At 38.0% G+C, this 20,302-nt stretch overlaps 3 protein-coding genes and 1 long non-coding RNA gene across 14 annotated transcripts in view; 2 read left to right on the top strand and 2 right to left on the bottom strand.

The window, feature by feature from the left end:
* The window catches only part of LOC102223557 (regulating synaptic membrane exocytosis protein 1-like), a 68,062-nt gene extending 62,392 nt beyond the window's left edge, over positions 1 to 5,670 (bottom strand). For 3 of the 10 annotated variants that reach the window (XM_023333519.1, XM_023333518.1, XM_023333520.1), the window contains exon 1: positions 5,099 to 5,667. In XM_023333519.1, the coding sequence (XP_023189287.1) occupies positions 5,099 to 5,265 (167 nt within the window). In that variant the 5' untranslated portion in view covers positions 5,266 to 5,667. Of the gene's footprint in view, positions 1 to 5,098 lie in introns of all 10 variants that reach the window. The other 7 variants (XM_023333525.1, XM_023333523.1, XM_023333521.1 and 4 more) reach the window with 4 other exon arrangements.
* A 153-nt stretch (positions 5,671 to 5,823) lies between these two features.
* On the top strand, positions 5,824 to 9,891 carry LOC111608590. The gene is made up of 2 exons (XR_002752751.1): positions 5,824 to 6,522; positions 7,235 to 9,891. It is a non-coding gene; the product is annotated as an uncharacterized LOC111608590 (long non-coding RNA).
* Positions 9,892 to 9,919: 28 nt separating this feature from the next.
* LOC102234365 (keratin, type I cytoskeletal 13-like) lies at positions 9,920 to 14,841 on the bottom strand. Its single transcript, XM_023333534.1, has 8 exons — positions 14,439 to 14,841; positions 13,411 to 13,493; positions 13,053 to 13,209; positions 11,913 to 12,077; positions 11,674 to 11,799; positions 11,291 to 11,511; positions 11,006 to 11,067; positions 9,920 to 10,400 (listed from the first exon to the last, which is right to left on the bottom strand). The coding sequence occupies exons 1-8, from the start codon at positions 14,820 to 14,822 to the stop codon at positions 10,294 to 10,296; spliced, it is 1,305 nt and encodes a 434-aa protein (XP_023189302.1). The 5' UTR covers positions 14,823 to 14,841; the 3' UTR covers positions 9,920 to 10,293.
* Positions 14,842 to 14,858: 17 nt separating this feature from the next.
* The window catches only part of krt222 (keratin 222), a 31,788-nt gene continuing 26,344 nt past the window's right edge, over positions 14,859 to 20,302 (top strand). The window contains exon 1 of one of the 2 annotated variants that reach the window (XM_023333529.1): positions 14,859 to 14,948. The gene's annotated coding sequence lies outside the window, so the exon portion shown is untranslated. The remainder of the gene's footprint in view (positions 14,949 to 20,302) is intronic. The other variant, XM_023333530.1, reaches the window with a different exon arrangement.

Raw genomic sequence — 20,302 nt, forward strand, 5'->3', positions numbered from 1 at the left:
ATGAGCTTTCATCATTCTTATAGTCTTCCATTTTTTCTCCCTGTCATACAACCACTCTAATGCTAAAAACCTCTAAATCCTGCCGCCGTCACCCTCCATCTGCGCCGTGTGTTTTGATGTCTTTTTCTCACCATCTGCTGTCGAGGAGTCTGCAACGTCTAAACAGCGTGCTCCTTTTAGTGAATTAAACTAGCATTGTCACCAATAATTTTCACATTTATAAACTCTGAGAACGACAAGAGCACTACTTCTCATTTGTTGTATGAGCCTCCTTATTTCTCCTATGACCTCTTGAACACTTAAGCAGGATCAGAAAACATTAAACTGTCTCCTGCTTTATGTTCCTCCACCAAAACGCTTTTAGAGCTCAGATTGAATGTGTGGTGATATTAAACTAATGGCCAAACCATCTACACAACAAAGACAAAAACAGCTCAGGACAGTGCTAATAAGTTAACAATAGAAAACAAACAGGACTGCTTCAGGCAACAGTAGCAGCTCTGTTAGAAATTATATTTCCATCAGAAATTGCACTGACTAACAAACACTCTCTAAATGTGTTCAATATAAATAATGTCATGTATAATGTCAGTGTCAACTACCTCATGCACTCACAGCACCAACTTTAAATTGCATTTATTACCAAGTTATTTTAAAGTTTAAGGCTTAATTCTTTACTCAATCCTTGAAACAATTAGAATCAACTAAAACACCTCCAGGCCAGTATGTCGTCTGAAAGATGGCATTGTCGGGGGTTTTTTTGTTTTTTTTTTAAAAGAGTTCAATGTGGTATAGGAAACTAACATCATCAAAAAGCAACACTAGCGAAAATGAACCAAGAGTTCAAATTATGCTTGTGTAAAATATTTTTAAAGCAGGATTACTGTAAAAAGAAAAATGGGTGGTACTCTTATAGATGAGTCATACCTTAAGAGCATCATTTTACATAAAAGACAGCAGAGAAATGTTTGCTGCCATCTAAACAAAATGAAATGTTGGAAAGTGAAAGATGAAAGGATGTCTGCATGAAGACGTCTAGCTATGTCGAAATGTGGTTGAATGAAGTATTGCATTGATCAAATAGGTTAAAAAAATTATTTAATTCAGCTAAGTTTAGGACAGGTCAGGAAGTGTATAAGCTAAAAAATTAGAAATTTGAACCTAATTTTTTCTCCTACATAAAATAAAATACTAACACAAACACCCTGTGCTTGAAATGTTTGGAGGGTTTTATTAGGTTTTTTTTTTCTGTTAGCCTAGCGTGCAAATACATCACTACACAACAGAGACTGACAGCTCTCAGCAATTGTGCAGTGGCACTGTGCGCTACACATATTCTAAGAATATTTTTTTCTGGCATATAATTGAAATTTATTTGGTTTTAAAATAGGACTTTTAAATTCTGGTGTACCATACATCTGAAAGTTGGTCAAAACTTTGTATGACTTGCTTCTAGGAAAATGTTTGCATTGAAGCTTAAAAGGCTAAGTACAAAAAAAAGCATGAGCTTCATTCGGCTTCTGGTTGCAGGCTCAACCGAAACATCGTGAAGCACTCAGTCTCCTGAGCATAAAAATATTTCATTATGATTAGATTTTGCTAACATGAATTGTATGTCATGTAATTGTAAAACATGTAAATACAATTCTGTTGTTTTATCAAAACAGGTTTCTCTTGTAAATGAGATCATGGATCTCAATGAGACATCTTTATAAATTAAGGTCACTTTTTTGTCACATTTTTTGTTATTGATATTTAGGGGTTTTTTTGGAGGTCTGGAACGGTGAAAGAACGCTCAGGTGTTGCTTTCTCAATAGCTGTAGCAGGTGTTCCAGATCAGGCTGTTTGCTTGAAGCTGGGGGTGATAGAAGTCAGTATCAGTTTAACCTTATCAGTGCCAGGTGCTGCAGGCTCAGACAGCTCTGCAGACAGACTGGACAGGGCTGGCAGGTGGAACTGTGTCTGAGTAGACATATTATACTGGATATTCCTTAATCCACGTGCATCAGAGCTCTAAGACTTCTTCTTCTTTTAATTTCATAGAAATTATCATAAAAATAAAGCACTGTTTGTTTTAGCTGTACTCAAATATCTATAAATAACGCATGACGACTGCAGACATTACCACAGATATTTTTATAGGCTTTAACTTTGATATAGGATTCCCTACCATCTTTTATTGTTTTGTATTTGTTTTTATTATTAAGTATACCTTAATGAACATGAGCTATCAATCAAAATGTTGTCACATAGTAATAAACTGAATAAGTTGTCCCCCCCCTCCCATTAGTAAGTATAATCATAACTTGTAAACTGCTCTTTTGGGTTATCTTTTCAAATTTTATTTGATGATCTGAACCATTTCAGTGTGGCAGAAAACATGTAAAGGAATAAGCACTTTGTCAAAGCACTGTACTTTCAGAGACTTGATGCACAGCTTACCTATTAATTTAAACTAAAAATTTATTTGGGAAGATTGATATCAACTACATAAATTAATGAGAAAGCTTTAATCAGTGAGCATGAACTGATAAAATGGTGGATTTTTGTAAGGTTGCTACCCTGGAGCATCCAGGTACATGGTAATGCAATGCCATTAAAGAAACACATCAGCAATCAGTTTAAAGTTGAATTATTATTCAAGGAAATTGTTTAGTCATTCCCAAACAAACTGCGGCCCATCACTGTACGAAAAGATTTAAAAGAGTTACATATCAACGATGTATGTGGACGCAAAACAATATTTGTAACATTCGAGACCAAAGTGGAGTGTAAATTATGTTTCACCATAATCTACAAAGTAGAGGAGGGTTGATGATTTGGAGTTGTCTTGCAACCATAGGACTCGGACACTTGGCTAATACTGAACTGACAAACTCCTATGAATAAATAAGTAATAAGTAAATAAATATGCTTCGGAAAAGTACTCATAAGTCTAGACGTTTTCTTACACTTTGCCATTTTAAAATCACAAATATCATTGCATGTTATACATGTTTTCTAGCATAGACCAACACAGTTCATGATTGTGAAATGGAAATAATATGATGGTTTTAAATATTTTTTTATTAAAAACCGTGGTGTGTTTTTGTAATTGTATATGTCTCCCCCTCCTTAATCCAATACCACTAAATAAAATCCAGTGTAATAATTTGAATTCAGAAGTAAAGTAATTAGTAGACACCGTCCACTGAGTAATTAAAATTAAACCTATTATTGACCTACATTCAAAATGATACATGTGACTGAAAACTAACACTGAATATCTTCCTGAACATGCCATTTCAATTTGTTGGTGCCATCACAGTAGTGTTGTGATAATTTTCTTCAGTAGAAACAGGGAAGCTGGCCAAAGCTGATGGGAAGATGTATGTACATGAGTTAAATAAAAAGCTGCCATAAAAGAAAACCTGTTAGAAGTGGCAAAAGATTGGAGGTCCACCTTCCAGCAGGACAACTCCCCTAAGCACATACAGAGCGACAATAGAACCGAAAATTGATGTTCCAGACCCCCGCTTCCCACTCTGACAGAGCTTGAGCTATTGTGGGCAACAACAATTTTCTGCCTCTTCATGGGCAAAGCATGCAGGTAGAGGCATGCAATCAAAAACTTGCAGTTGCAGCAAAAGGTGGTTCTATAAAGCATTGCCTAAGAGATGGGCAACACATATACAACACATATCCAAAAATCCAGATTTTGATTTGAAAAGAAAAATACTGAAAACCATCCCTTGCAATTATCTTTGTGTTACTTTATGGAATAAAACACTATTAAAATCCACACAAACTTATGGTGACTGAGAGGAAAGTGGAAAAATTACACAACACTTTATGAGGCACTGAACTGTCACAGTCAATCAAGAGGAGAAGCAATGAGATTCATTTAATATCAGCATCTGAATAAGCTGTGTACTGTAATAAACATCGGAGACTGCCTCGCAATTATCGGCAAATTTCTGTAAAAATCCCATCTGTCCCCTGTTCATGGTGCCCTGGCTCCATTAATGATTAGCCAGATGATGAAGCCATTATGAACCTGCCTGAGCCTCATGGAACATTAAATACATCCTTTCCTCTCAAGGGGCCCTCACAGAGCTCCCCTTTAGGCTGCAGTCAGGAAATGAAGCCAGCCATTAGAACCAGAGCAAAAACCTGAGGATGCTGCATGCCTGATAAACAGTTCTGGCAATAGACCCTCACTCTTGGGGTGGGTTGGAGGTGTATGAGCTGGACTTATAGTGCCCAGGACTGCCTGGGTTGATGCAAACACATTCTCTGAGGCAGCTGAAGCACATCCCGTCCTATCAATGGGGTTCGACTGTACAGGTTTTTGTTTTTTGTTTTTTTTTGTTTTTTTCAGAGAGGCTCCTTCGACAGACTGCAATCTGATCACTGCACGTAGCGTTTGCAAACATACTACAATAATTTTACACTCTGTTCCAGTCGGTCCGATTCAGGCCTGCTGGATATGCCAACCACACCCCATCTTCATCTCTGGGAAGAGGAACGCACAAATGCTCGCAACGCGCACCGTCGTACTCATCGTAAAGCAGCTTTTTTTTTTTTCTCGCTAGTGGCTTGGCAGCATCACTTTTCCTTGCACACGCGCGCGCACGCATGGACACACTCACACTGTGCGAGTGTGTGCGTGTATGATGCTCCCAGCAGCCCACACCGATACGGCGCACGCCATTTGGCCGTGCGTAAAATGGGAAATCACCGCGGAGTTGAAGGTAGATGTGTAAGCTGAGGGTTGGGGTGCAGTCCTCCATTGATGAAAATGAATGGGTGAAAGATATACAAGGCTATGATTCATCCTTCCATCTCCTTCCCCCTCTGTCACACCCCACCCTCGGACCAGCACCTGTAACGGATACTGACCCCGTTTCAGGCCACCGTCACCCACCGTGACCGCTTATTGATTTGATTTAGGGACGAAAAAGCTGTAAATCTTATGATAGTTTCGCGTCTCACATCTTTATTAAGACTGTAGAGGCGCAAAAAATGATGGTCGATGGTTGTATGAGATTACCTCTAACCTCTATTTCTTAAGCTATGCCTTATGGCTTGAGAAACAGTTTTGAAGTGTTGGCCTTACTTCAGCATTTCTTGTTCTTTCTCTTCCTCTTTCTTCTGCCGAGCCATCACGTCCATGATGATCTTGCGCTCCTCCTCGGTGAGGTGGCTAAGGTCCGGCAGATCCGGCATGGACGGCGGCACGGTGGGTGGGCGAGGGCCGCCGTGGGGCCCCACCGAGGCGGACATCTTTTCGACCACCACCACCCCACCTCCACCACCACCTCCTCCTGGTTCTCCTCGGCGTGTCGTTTCGGCTAACAGGTTCCCGAGGCGCACCTCACGACGTGTTCCCCGGGCGGAGTAGCAGCGGCAGCCGCGGCTTAGGCGAGCAGCCGCTCATGGTTGCAGGCACCTCTAGTTGTGCTTTTGTGATGCGCCCCCTCTGGGTGTTTCCCCCCACCTCCCGGTCTTTACTCCTTCACGGCGAGCCCATCTCCGTATTTTTTTTTTTTTTAGTCTCTCCTCACGTTCGCGTTTCGAATTTCTTCGTCAGGCCTGCGGCGTGTCTCTTCCCTCTTCCCCACCCCGGACTGGTGCTTGGACGTTGGGGCGGTAAAGGCGGAGTCCTCGGTGCCTCTCCGCTGCCACACTGGGAATGGAGCCCTCCTTCCTCCCTTTCTGGTGTTTTTTTTTTTTTTTTTTTTTTTTGCGGAGGAGCGTCTAATCATGTGAGGACTGGCTCGTCACCGTCATGATCTGAAAGCTCGTACACGCCACATCCCGGCGTTTTCATTTAAAAGCAGACCCACTCCACATGAATACGCAAATCATGTATAAATCTAACATCTCTTTCCTCCTCTCGCGATACTTTGTACCGCTTTATTGGCTCAATGTAAAAATGAATACAGCCAGTTTAAAACATCAAGTGCAGAAGAGTTTCAGCACCATGGACAGCAGCTCCACTCACGTTCATTTCTCTGCAAAGTTTTAAATATGGGTTTATTATCTAAAATGTCATGCTTTTGTGTAAACCAAACAACTTTTTGCTGTTGAATTTGAACGGTGTCAGTCATAAATATGTTTTTTTTTATGTGACCCTGTCTGTTGAGTTAGAGAGCAGAAATGTTTTCTGTTTTCTTAATTATGCTCTTTTTTTAATGAAATCTGTGAGCCTTTAAATGAACAGCTGTCTTTATACTAGAATCAAATCACACATAAGGGTCCTATAGTTTTTAATTAGGCAGCTTCTAGTGGCACTGCATTGAATATTATTTTTGGGCTATTTAAGTGAAAGAGAACTAAATGCAAATGTAAACCTGGGAAATTCAACATTTTCATAGTTTTATTCCACTAAGCTGAAAACGCATGCTGCACCTAACGTGTTTTTTTTTTTTTTCAACAGTGACACAATATCTGTTCAGAGTTTATGGAAAGCCGGATCAAGCTAAAAAGTGTAATACAAGACAATCATCTGATGGTGAATCCAAAAGACCTGGAACTGTCGTAAGTCTTACAGGACAGGGGGCAGAGAGTATAAACATACAGCTAAAGCAGCTAAAGCTACAATTGACAGGTTTAGATCAAAGCATGTTAACGTGTCAGAACGGCCCAGTCAAAGTCTACATTTAAACTTAATTTAAAATGTGAGGCAAACCTCGATGATTGATATTTAGGTGTACATTTTATTCAGTTACAATTACTTATGTAACTTTTTGGCAACAACTTAGTTTTAAGATTAGTTTTATTTCGCTGTACTTTGTTTACTTGACTTCAGTAACATTGTAATGAAATATTGTTATTCTCACTTAAGAAAAAAAAAACCCAAAAATCTTAATACTCTGTTAGCTCTGTATTTAAATAGCAAGAAGGAATACAAATAAATTAAACATCTTTTTACATATTAACACTGATTTACCTTTTCACAATTATATACCAGTTGAGCTATAAGATAATATGTAAGAAAAGGTGTGAATAATTCACAGACCCAAAACTTTTTAAGACACCATTTATTTTATCCACAGTGACTTGGATCAAAAAAGGCTGTTGTCTTATCTACTCTATTCTGTTCTCTTCTATTCTATTCCATGGTGTCCTTCATGTATAACTATAGTTCTATCTAGAGGTATTGTACAATACCTAGTGTTAAATTAAAACTTCCACTAAGTTTTATTTAGTTTCAAATCCCTCCTGTCTTGTCTTAAATTTATCGTCATAGCTGCCTCTTTCCGCGCTGCTTTACATCCAGAACCAGACTCCCGGGCTTCACCGATCTGGACTTGGCACCGGTTTTTCCCGGATGACGTAATGCCGAGAGAGTGGCTGCGACCGTCCAGCAGATGGCATCAACCCTGACTGCTGCTGCTGCTGCCTCCGTCAGCCGACGTCACCGAGGAGGTGACTGTACCGCGGTGGCGTCAGCTTCCCGTGGTGCAGGATTTTGTCATCATTTAGGTCGTGACTGGGGAACAAAAAGCTCCAAATGACAGATTCGTGCTACAGAGGCGTGCTTAGTGGAGACGTCCCGCGAGGTCTATGGCAACCCGATTAACACTAAAATAGTGAGGCAGAATCTTAACGGAGTAACTCATAATTCGGATTTCAGCCATTCAGAATGTCATTCGTCTCTAAAACCATACATTTCCGGTTATACTTGCGTATACAAGTTGAAAGATATGTGAGATTACTAACCAACAACAACCTTGTTATAACGTAATTATAACGAAGATACTTTTAATATACGGGGCCTAAAGTTAACATAAATCATGTGAGATAAAATCAGGGCTTCATATAAGTCATAGTTTTCCTTGCAATCATTCAGCTATTTGCAATATCTGTAGAAAATTGTATTTGTAGACGGAATATATAAGACAATATATATGCTATATATGCTATTGATATCTAAGATATTTTATTTTTTACAAAGAAAGAGTGTGTTTTTTGTTTTTACTTTTCTCCAAATGTATTCTAACACAGATAATTTATCTCCCACTCCCCCCACCCCCTCTCTCTCTCTATCTTTCTCTCTCTTTAAAAATAATATTTTTTAAAGATTTTTGTTAAACCTACTGCCAACAAAAGACACCAACTAAAGTATAGGCGAATTACATTTAAATCCATCTAAACATGATCAATATAAAATACACTGAACTAAACATTGTTAAATTATTAGGTATTACTCTTGAAATGGTTATGTATTTATTTAGGAAATAGTTCATGAAAATAACAACACAACCTTCAAAGATAAGAACCAGAGACACATATTTGAAGGAAATGGAATATTATGTAACGTATCCATTTCTAATTTTCAAAAGTAAAACATATTTGCTTTGCCAATAGGATTCATGCACGTTTTAGTACAATTACAAGAAAGCTTTGATTGAAAAAATAAATATCAAACAATTACAAAATTTGCTTCAGCAACATGCCTTTTTAATAAGCTAAACGTTGTAAATAATTATGCAACAAAATTAAAGTATTTCTTTTTAGAAATTTGTGCAAAATAGAATAAGAGTATAAAGACAGAATAAAAATGATCGTGAATATACCGACATCTAGTGGACATTTTAAAACAGTGCATATTGTGGATTAAAGTAGCAACAAGGGAGATACTCAGAAAGTTGATTAAAGATGAAGCAAATCTCTTTACGAAAATCATAAACTTTTTAAATTAAAAAAAAATCTCACATGAAATGCATTTCCAAACTTTTTTGGTAAATGTCTGCTAAATTTAATTATCAGATCAGATTTTTTAAAAAAAACAATAAAAAAACAATTGGCCAAAATTGGGAACCAAGGAAAAAGAGTAGTGCTTGACTTTATGTCACCTCTCTGTTTATCATATGTTAATTACTTTACCTACTTTTTTTTTCTTTAAAGGATAGAATATCATTCAGTTAAATGACATTCAACTGAAGTGTGCCACTTGGGCAGGAAAAATACATTTTTAATAGAATATTGACATGAAAATTCTCAGATGAGAATGTCAGACAGACAGGGAAAAATGTACTAACTTAAATACACAAAAGCCCAAATAGATTAGAAAAGGGTTTGAGTTTGTGTCATTAAGACACTTGTTGACTGCTGCCAGATTTTCCCCTGGTTTAACTTTATATTGTCTTAGCTTTTGATTAATCTTGTCATTTCTTCTGCAGTCAGTGAGAGCTAGAGTTCTTGTCTTGTGACATTTCAGTAGTGGTTGCAGTGCTGTGTAATAATCCCTACATGTCCTCATTCACTATTATTTCTACCTTCTCCTTTCCTGTGTCTACATACTGTAGTTCACCTACATTTTATTCATCACTCCTGAATACACCCCTTGGTTTTTATTTTATTACACCTGATACTTTTGTGGTCACAGGTTAATAGTTTTCATTTATCCACCCATTATTTGTTATTTATTACTTGGTCTGTTTAATCTCCTGTCATTTGGTAGAAGATATTGATTGTTCTTTTGGCTCAATGAACAAGGCAGCTAAACTCCCTCTAACAAGTTTGAAAGTGACTTTCCTTCAACCTGTATCTAATTTTTATGTAAACAAAATTGCTTCATTTATTGCTATGGCGCCTCTATTCATCTCACCTTGTGTGTTTGCAATGAAAAAAATATTGAGAACACAATAACGTTTTCTGCCAATCTTTTTTTATTGTCATTAGAAATGGAAATTAAACAAGATAAAGACACACACAACTTTTTAGAAAAAAAAAACAGATACAACTCTCAGAGGTGGCAAGAGTTGATCAGAAACACTTGAACCCCAGCAAGAATCTGGACAGTGGTTCCCTTTAAAAAATTGATACCAGTTACTTTAGCAATATGTCACTTGAGAGTGTACAATACGCTAGATGCAGCAGTTTTTTCATGACCTTTCGCACTCAAAGTGACAGCCTCTTATTAACCAACAACACAGAAATGGATCTAATATTCGTTTTCCTAAATCTAACCAAAACTGGATTTGCTCTTTTGCACTTGTTTGTTTTTAACATGATAAAATGTACTTTATTCCTGTAGGTGCTATACCTGGAATAGGATTTCTTTTTCTGATGTAGCTTATAGTTTTACTGCTTATGTAGTCTGGTTTTCCAAGCACAGAATTTTCAAAGCAATTCTAGCTTTGCATATGTCTTCCAGTATTTAAGTCAAAATAAATACCGTGACAAAAAAATCGAAACATTTCAGCTACACAAAGATCTGGAAGGTAAATGTTTATACTTTCTGTGTTTTTCAGAGACCTAAATACAAAAGACACTGCTTCTTGATTGGTTTTTTGGCTCAGTTTACTTGCTGACGACTGCGGTGTCTACATCTTCTGTACGTGACACCACTTTTCCGTCCACAAGCTCTTCAATCACCACTTTTGTCCTCTTGGTAATGACCGGTTTATCTGTGGAAGACATTCATAATAAAAAACTATTACTTTTGTCTTGCGTGAATGATAACATATATCTCTTGCAATATCTGTCATACAACTATGAAATTATTAAACTGCAACATAGGCAAACGTGTTTCCTCGCTGCTGGACAATGAATCTGAATAACCAAGAACTGTGGTGTTCAAGATGTGCTGCATTTATGCAAAGGTGTGTGAAGCTTCTGATTAAAACAATGTGAAACATTTTGTTTTCTGGCTAATCAAATTGTTTTGCAATTAATTATTGCAATATCTTAAGAAATCAGACAGCAAAACAATGTTGGAGAGATCATCACAAAGCGCTGATCTCCATCTCCCTTGACTTTAGTCCCGACACAAGGTACGCAACGTAAAAGTCAGTGCAACCAAATATGGCGAAAATATATGTAAAAAAAAAAAAAAAAAGATTTAAAGAGATGGAAAAATTAAGTAAATAAAAAATACACTAAATCCATTTTGCTGTTTGGCAAATAGTAAATATTTAGCAGTCCTATACATACATCCATAACTGGAAAAGTTAAACTGGACATTTCATGAAGATGTAAATATAATTTAAGTAAAACCTTTCAGCAGACTTACGTTCTTCTACTACTTCTTTTTTAACTTCTTTCACTTCTTTCACTTCCACAACTATATTTTTCCTGGAAAAAAGACAACAGTTAGTTTTTTTGTTCATACAGTCTGAAACAGACATCATGTCAATTACATGGTAAAGTACAGTAAAAGCTTGGTTATTTTCACTCAGGAGTTGTGTTAATCTAATATAATCCCTTACACCATTATGTGAAAGTGCAGCTTAAATCTGTGTCCTATGCTATAGACCATTTCAAAAATTCCTACTCCCTTTGATAAATTTTTTCTTACTTCACATCCTCTCCATCCAGCAGTCTTCGGTACTCTGCTATCTCCATCTCCAGTCTGGTTTTAATGTCCAGCAGGGTTCGGTATTCTGATGCCTGTCGCTCGATGTCCATCTTCATATTGCTGATCTCGACCTCCAGGCTGTCCACCATTTCTTGAAGGCTGCGCAGCTTAAAGCTGTAGCGGGACTCTGTGTCAGCCAGCTCGCCCTCCAAGCTAGATTTCTGCTCAGAAGAACAAGCAAGTTATTTTAGTGCTTACTGAGGGCTAACTGCTTGTTTTTGGACATTGCTTATAATGCCTGGGGTAGTTAGAAATGGTAATGGACATGTTAAATGATTTATGATTGGATTGTTCTTGTTACTTCTCCTAGTGTTGTGGATTACCAGGGAAAGCTGGGACTGTAGCTCTATCTGCAGAGCCTGAAGCCTCCTCTTCAGGTCGGTGAGCTCACTTCGGGAGACCTCTATAGTCTCTGTGCTGCTTGCCATCTTCTTGCTCAGATCTTCAAACTGAAAGATATCAAGATTGACATTAAATAACTTTAAATACTCCCCAAACCTTCTCTTAAATTTGAACATGAAATGAATACGAAGCCAGTCGTGTTATGTCCGACTTTCCTCACCTTGTCCTTGTACCAGCCTTCCATCTCACGGCGGTTCTTCTCCACAACGTTCTCATACTGAGATCGCATCTCTTCCATGATCTTGGACAGGTCCTCCTGGGGTTTGGCATCAACCTCAACGTTCACAGAGCTGGATTGCATGTTATGGCGCAGGCTTTCCATTTCCTAAAAAAAAAAAAGACAACACAATTAAAGATGAAGAACAGCAGAACATAAAACCCCAGAGAGAAGCAAGTTCTGGAGAGGTGCTAATGTCTTAGATTTAAAAAAAAAAATTTTTTATAAACATTGTGAAAAGTGAGGTGACATTCACTGAATCTTCTTCGTCCTTTCAATGATGACTTGTGTTTAAAAAGGACTTGCTAGCATGAGTAATGTGAGACTTGCTGTTATGGGACGATATTGCTTGAGTCATTCTTGGTAGCCTCAGGGTTGGCGGCTTTTCAAAGGTGCATCAATTTTGGCTCAGCAGTCAGTCTCGACAAATTTTGTTTGTCAAAGAAAATAATTACATTTGCTTGGAGATCTATCTATGTTCTGGTGTTACTCTAGAACACAAGTGTCAAACTCTAGTCCTGGAGGGCCACTGCCCTGCAACTTTTAGATGTGCCTCTGCTGCACCATACTTGAATACAATAATTAGGTCATTAAGGCTCTGGAGAACTGATCTACACAAGAAGGAGGTAATTAAGCCATTTCATTACAGTGTTTTTGTACCTGTGGCACATCTAAAAACTGCAGGACAGTGGCCCTTGAGAACTGGAGTTTGACACCCCTGCTCTAGAACAAGCAGAGTGGCAAAACAGTATGCATATGCTGCACAAGGTACACTTGAAAGCTCCTTCTAAATTTAGTGGTTGTTTACTCTAAAATTTGGTCAAGGTCTATCTATCAAAATGGAGAAAATAGAAGAAAAAACATCAAAGCTCTGTATGTGGCATTATTTTAGCAATAAAAGACATTATTAATGTTTTTGAGGTTTAAATGAAAGATATTAAGTCAATTTAGTTTTATTTTGTTTAAATATCAACAATGTCATGGTGCTTTGGTCATCAATATACTGTGAGAATTTCTTTGTTTCCCATGCCTGTTAGCTATGCTGAAACATTGATCATTACAGATTTGTTGTCAGTATCTCACCTCCTTATGGTTCTTCTTCATAAAGATCAGCTCTTCCTTCAAACCCTCCACCTGCATCTCCAAGTCGGCCCGAGTCATGGTCAAGTCATCCAAGACTCTGCGCAGCCCAGTGATGTCTGTCTCCACTGACATGCGCATTGCCAACTCATTCTCAAACCTGTGAAGAGAGGGGTTTGTGTTGCCGTAACTGCTTAACAGCATCAATAAACAAAGAGAAAGTGCAACCAAACTGGCTCCACCTGTTTTCCAACTTTGCTGACTGGTACAAGTCTGCAAAAATGTCCAGTTGATCTGACTCAACCGTGGGAATGCTCAACATCATTCGTAAATCTCTGGAAAATAAATTATTTTCACTTACTTCACTTTGAAGTCCTCTGTTGCCAGCTTGGTATTATCTATCTGCAGCATCAACTCGCAATTTGACAGCGTGGCAGCTCTTATCTGGAAAAACAACATTATGCAGATGTGACTGCTTCATCTGTTGATCAGACTGGTGGATAGGTTTACTTAGAATTTTCACTGGAGTGCATCCTAAATTGGGCTTTCGTTTATTCTCAAAACAGTGTGGGAGAAACAAATTCCTTCAAAGTTGCTTCAAGCTCCAACATGTAAATAAATTCAAGTTGTTCTTGATTTTGCTGGGGGATGCAGTTGAAAAACTTCTAAGTGTCATCATGCAGGATGTTACCCAATCAGGGTGCATTCTGGTGGGGACTAGACTTAAAGCAGAAAGATTTTCAAGAAAGCTAAAAGAACTAAAAATTTATATTTTACAGTAGCCTACCAGAGCATAGATTATTTATGACATTTGGCATCACAAAAGGGGGTACAAAGGGATTTTGTGAACAGGCACTGGGGAACCAATATTTTTAGGGACTAATAAAGGTTTCATTATTTATTTTATGAAGAAAAATTCAAGAATTAAAAGTAAATAATAAACACAAATAAAGTAATAACAAAGAATTGCTGGCTCAGTTACTCTGAGCTTTTTATTCACATGGTTTTGTTTCAAAACAATAGCCCCACCTTTTACTTCACCTCCATCGTTGCACATAACAGCGAGCTTTAAGCCCATGCTCCACGCCTCCTTTATTGTTATAATACTTTTGTTTTATAGAGATAAAACAAAACCGCTACGTCATGCGGGGACATGCATGTTTCAAATTCGGTCATGTCTAAATGTTTTTAAATATTTTTCTACGAATAAGAATTTTGGGCATCAACGTTCCTTTATTATTATTATTAGGCCTATTATTATTATTATTATTATTATTATTAATCGTTGTAGTATTCTTATATGTAATAAAACTTCCAACAGTCTGTTGTGGTTTATAGATTTTATGTGTCATGCTGTCAGGAGTCAGCTTTATAAGTTTCAAAGTTTACCTTGTTGCGTAGGTCCTCGATGATTGGCTCGAACTTGCTGTAGTCCCTGACGGCGGGGGTCTTTTTTTGGTACCATTCACGGATCTGAGTCTCCAGCTGAAGGTTGGCAGACTCCAGCGAACGCACCTTCGCCAGGTAGGAGGCCAGTCGGTCGTTCAGGTTCTGCATCGTCGCCTTCTCGTTGGTGGTGACGCTTAGGTTGTCGCCGCCCGCGAGCGCCTGCGTCAGGTCGAAGCCAGAGCCCAGACCGTTGGAAGCGTACGACACGCGGACGTTCCTGCCTCCGGCCCCGCCGTACACGCTGGTGCCGCGTGAGGCTCGCTTGGAGGAGCTCATGGAGTAGAGTGACATGGAGGAGGACAATCCTGAGCGCACGGAGGTCATGGCTGCTGCTGGTGGTGATGTTTCTGCGGGTCTGTAGTGCGTGTCTGAGGCGGTGTGGAGGAACCGGTGCTGAGGCAGCGCGGATGATGGATTTTATAAGCCTCCTCGGGTGGGAGCGGCCGACAGGTAGGTGTAAAGATGCTACCATTCCAGGTGTGACCACCTGGGCGTGGCGCGGCGCGGAATTCACCTTAATTCCCAGTCAGGTATAACGGCTGTCATTCCACGTTACAGTTCAGGAGACATTAAAAAAGGTGTGAGACATATTTGATCTCTTTGAGTGTTTCCTGTAATTACTTATGATCAATACAACTTAAAAAGGAAGGAATTCCTCAGTAGAATGAATATTTCGGGCCATTTTACCGCAACTTCTAAGTAAATTCATTTATTAAGGAGATCTCACATTCCGCAAACCCACTTATTAATAGATAAAACAAAGCCGAGATGGGGTTAAAAAAAAGAGAAAAGTGCTGAGAAACTTCTATTTTGCTGCTTCCATAGGAAGAGCAGCCACCAGTTTACTGGTTTGAGTCATACAGTTGTGGGTCAACACAATGTCAGTATGGAGAGACATCAACAATGACTAGAAGCAAAAGTTGGTGCTCATCAAATAAGGGTTAAAGAAATCGGAAAATTCAGACCTCTCCACTCTCTTGCTCATCCTCCCTTACATTAGTTTTGTATGTTTGGCACCATCATCTGACTGATTTAAGTATCTGCTTTGTACCACAGTCGAAATATATGTCATGCTATTAAATATATTGTTGTCTTTACTGGCATTTTAGAGTCGAATGTGAGACCATCTTTTGACAGCTGAAGCTTGCCTAAATTGGGACATGTAAAAACACACTGAGTCCAACAGAATGGTAGAAAAAAAAGAAAGTACACTACAAATAAACACACTGGCTTTCTCCCAGGTTTCTTTCTCCAAGTCTTCCTGATTGTGGACCTTGAAAAGTCAGTTGTAAACAATGTATGAGGGACTGCTTTTTATTTTGAAGTTACCATGGAGTCCTGTTGAACCTCCCTACTGCCACACCACGACTGATCTTTGTTAGTTGAGCACTTCCTGGGGCTAACAATGGAGCTGAATTTCCTGCATTTGTTCCTAATTTGTCTGCATGTTGGAGCACAAACCTTTTATAGATTAATTTATAACTTTCCATTTTGGTGGATAACAACAGTTCTCTCTTTGTAATGCTGTTCAAAATCTTATTTGCAGGCACATTAACATTTACAAAATGTATTTCTGCTCTCATAAAACAACTGATGACACACCGTAGTTTTTGTGTTTGTCTTCTTTTTTATGTTTCCAACTTGAGTAAATGAGGAAGTCCTTTTCTCCATCTATGCAGAAAGAGATTTAGTGTTCCTGTGTTTGCCAGATCCCTCCTGGGGGGCAACTACAGACTGACATGAGACAGTTAATTATGACATGCAGCTGCTTTGTGTAAACAAGTGGGTAACTCAGCTGTTGACTGAATTGCAACATCCATTCAGGTCTGATACAATAAGAGTAGATATAATTAATCTTCCAATTCTGGCTTACACTACAGAAACACTTGTTCCACTAGGGCTTGAAGAATCTATGGAGCAAAGGATCATTTAACTAAAAGGATCTGATGTAAATGTTTTTAAAAAAATCTTATAGTGAATTACTGTAAGATAACTTTTTCATTTAGTGGTGTTTTGCCTTAGGCCCCAGCTATTAATGAAGCTATAGTGGATGAGTGCTTCTGTTCTCAAGTATGTGTTCTTATCTCAATATTTAATGCTACAGTATGTAGCTTTTATAAAAAATGTGTTTGTTTGTTTTTTGTTTTGTTTTTTACATATTTGTTAAATCTACCTCTATGACCGAACAGTATAAAATGAAACAAATAATCTGTGAAAATGCACAACTCCTGGTCAGAAACAACCAATCAGTGTCAGGAGGAAGGTCTTAGCTCGGGTATGCGCTGCTCAATGTGCTAATGTGGCACAAACAATTTATTGAGAAAAGCTCTGTTGTGGGGGAACTAGCAGTAGCAGCCAGAGAGCAAAGGGGAGGGGGTGAGTAGCGCATTCATGAGGGTGATTAACAGCACTGAGACTTTCTTTTTGGCTCTGATTGATTGTTTCGGTCCGAACAGTGTATTTCTGTACATGGCAATAGGAGCATTAGGAGGAGGTGGAGGCTCTTGACCATTTCACAGACTGTCTGTCACAACTGCAACAACACAGTGACAGTTTTAACAAATATTTCAATAACATGTCACCTTCCTAAAATAAAGGAATAATGTTGATATGGTAATTTTTTTTGCCAAAAATGATAATTTTGCCTAAATCACTTTTTGGCAAAAATAGGTGGTAGCTTTAAGACAAAGTTGTTTTCCTTATTGATGTCACATGAACTGAAAGCTTTTCTCATCTAAATCTGTGCATAGAAACATAAGTTTTTATTTCTTCCATATAAGTTGATATAATTTTCTATACATCTATAGACAAGACCAAAATTAGCAATTTTCAGCATTAGCTTTTAGCAGTAGCTTGTCTGATTTTATTTCCGGTTTGATCTTTGGTTGGAAAATGTGAAATCTTGTGGGCTCTTTGAAATGTAATTAACTGAAAATGATTATTTTTTTCAAAGTAATTATTTCTTTTGAATTGCATGCAGCCCTTTTCCAGATAACAATTACTATGCTTTGTCTTGTACCACATGCTTCAAGTATTTTTGACATTGTGAAATTAAGGTTTATTAAAACGTCCCAGTCAAGACTGCAATTACGCAATATGTTTTGGGTTGTTGTCCTACTGGAAGAGGCATCGGCAGCCCACATATTTTCTTTCAGGACTTCCTTGTATTTAGAGCCATCCTTCTTCTCATCAGTTTGACTGATTTGCTGAATAAAAGCATTCCCACAGCATCATTCTGTCACTGCTATGTAGTGACAGAAAAGACGGTGTGATCGATCACATTTTGTATTCCAAATGTTATTTGACCAAAGCCCCTTTTTCCACATATTTACTGTGTCTCCTATTAGCAAAAAGAGTTTCAGTGACTTTCTTTCAGCAATGACTTTCTTTTTGCCACTCTTCCATAAGAGCCACATTTTTAGAGCTCATTATTTTGTATGTCAGGAGAAGATCCCACATGAGCTTTGGATAACTACAACTTTACCAAATTTGTCAAATTTACCTTTGGCTGCCATTTGATTAATGCTGTTGTTGCCTGGTCTGGCAGTGTAGCTGGTTGGCCAAGTCGTTGTAGGATTGCACTTGCTTCTCACATGATGAAATTAACAGCGCTCATGAAATGCTCCAAGTCGCACATCTTCTAAAAATGGAGTGAGGCTTTCAGGAATATGTTGTTATCAGCCAAGTTGTTCATGCAGGTGATGTACTGTAGATAAAGAAATGCAATTCTAGTGATTCTGATAGTACAAACAGCTGACCAGTATGTGAGATAAATGTTTGCTACATCAGAGCATATTCAGAAAATCTCTCATTTGGCACAAGCTCTTTTTCTGAAAAGTCAAAAACCATCTCAAGCGAACATAATAACTTTATTGCAAAATTTAGGAAGTTCTTACAAATTTAGCCATTTCCATCAACCTTTTCTAATGCGTTACTTAAAAATGCACATAAGAAAAACATTAATGGAAACATGGCTATTGTGGAAAACTAAAAATAATTAATCCAAGATATTAGGAAAGGATTATTCCTCGACACTCTTGGTTCATCCATATCAACCAGTATACCAAGCGTTTTTTAAAATTATCTTCTACTTGAGAGAAATATTGATTGTTGTTTTGAAATTTATAGTTACACAATTTGCTATTACTGCTGTATTTTTGATAATAATCACACGTCCCTCCCTTTTGGTCTTTGCCTCCTCAAGGTTTGAGACTAAAGTCAGAGTTGTTTAACTGAGCTGATAAATATTGATCTTGGCAGAAGTTGGCATTTACTCCTAAATAAACAGAAGCTATAAGGAGCGGACCTTTTTTTCTTTTCCTAGCAGCTGTCCAGAGAGTTTCTAATTACGTAATGAGAATTCCTTAGATCTCAAATTGGCTCTGATGGAACATGTTTTCCCTCAAAGCTGGTAAGATTTTCTGAAGCATATCAACCACAGATCATGTTGCTAGTAGTTCTCATTGTAAAATGCATAAAGTGTGACAGTTCCAGGTGACTGACAGGATTTCTTTTGGGGACAATTAACTCCTGTTATTAAATATATTTTTGTTTTTCTACTGTTTGAATTATTTTTTCCTGAGAAGTGCTTATTCAGGTTCCAAATTAAAAATGAAGGAAGATAACCTGCAGAGCAACACGAGTTCAAACCATTGTGAACAACAAAAAAGCTTCGGTTTTGAACCTTCTTTAAGGAGACGATGTGGGGAACAGCATGACTGAGCATAATATATTTTAACATTTAGCTTGGGCCAACTTGTTTGTGCTGCTTAATTTTAGGAATTACACATTTTGTGTTAGCATTGAACAGTGCATCTTTAATTGTTGTGCAATTCTGGCAAATGAAAATATTGTCTTTCAGGTCAGTGCAGTTACTGACCTCTTTTTTGATTCTTTTATTATTGTTTTTGCTCTTTGGTTAGTATTTTTTGATATAGTCATGTTTGTTGAAAAGTAAAGGATTCGCTCTCAAAGGTATTCCTTCCCATTTAGTTTTCAAAGTCATTTACACTTTCCCACATTACTCTGCTCAGCACAGGGCTCTTGTTTAACGATAGACTTTTGGAGCTGTTTAAATCTTTTTTATTTACAGAGTTTTCATGTATCTACTATTGATATCTGAATGGTTTTATGTCTCAGTCTCTTGATAAGGAGGCTACAAATGACTGTTTTACTTGTCTCACTCTAGCACAATTAATCCAAACTGACATGTTTTGGAGTATATGCCCTGCCTGTTTCTGTGTAACTGCAAATGACATCCGAACTCACCACTCCCAGATTAATTGTTTTGTAAGACACACGCAACTGATTATGACAACAATAATTGTTTTTTTTTGCACTCAGATGCTGTAAAGCTGTGGAAAAATTAGATAACTGTGGCTTTAGTGTAATGCTAAGGTTTTATCCTGTCCGCTCAACTTTCTCCATTTATCTCTTTTGTAATATTGAGTGTGTATGTGTTATTTAACAAAGAGGGCCTTCACAACATTAACATTAATGATTTTCAAGCTCTTGTTCTCAGGCTGTCAAGAGTACTGCCTTCCTGCATGCATGAGAAACTTTTTTGAAATATTCTTTTAGTTGTGTGTTGTCTTTGTTTCTACAAACTAAAATGTGCGGAATGGTGCGTGGCAGGTAGTTCTCCACATAATTGTCCATCTTCCCTTGAATGGCCAACATTTGATTTGAAGGTGCGGCAGGTTTGATTGATAGAAACAAAACGTACAATAAGAATAACTATGTGGTCTTTCTGGTTCTGTCTGCCTTAACAGTGTCTCGAACCAGGTGACTCAAATTGTCTTCCA

The sequence above is a fragment of the Xiphophorus maculatus genome, chromosome 5 (assembly GCF_002775205.1).
Source record: "Xiphophorus maculatus strain JP 163 A chromosome 5, X_maculatus-5.0-male, whole genome shotgun sequence".
NCBI lineage: Eukaryota > Metazoa > Chordata > Actinopteri > Cyprinodontiformes > Poeciliidae > Xiphophorus > Xiphophorus maculatus.

Coding starts and splice junctions, on each gene's coding strand:
- LOC102234365 (XM_023333534.1), bottom strand. CDS start 14,822: ATGACCTCCGTGCGCTCAGGATTGTCCTCCTCCATGTCACTCTACTCC. Junction 11,512..11,673: donor TACAGTCCCAGCTTTCCCTG/GTAATCCACAAC, acceptor TCTTCTGAGCAG/AAATCTAGCTTGGAGGGCGA. Junction 10,401..11,005: donor AAAAGAAGTAGTAGAAGAAC/GTAAGTCTGCTG, acceptor TGTCTTCCACAG/ATAAACCGGTCATTACCAAG.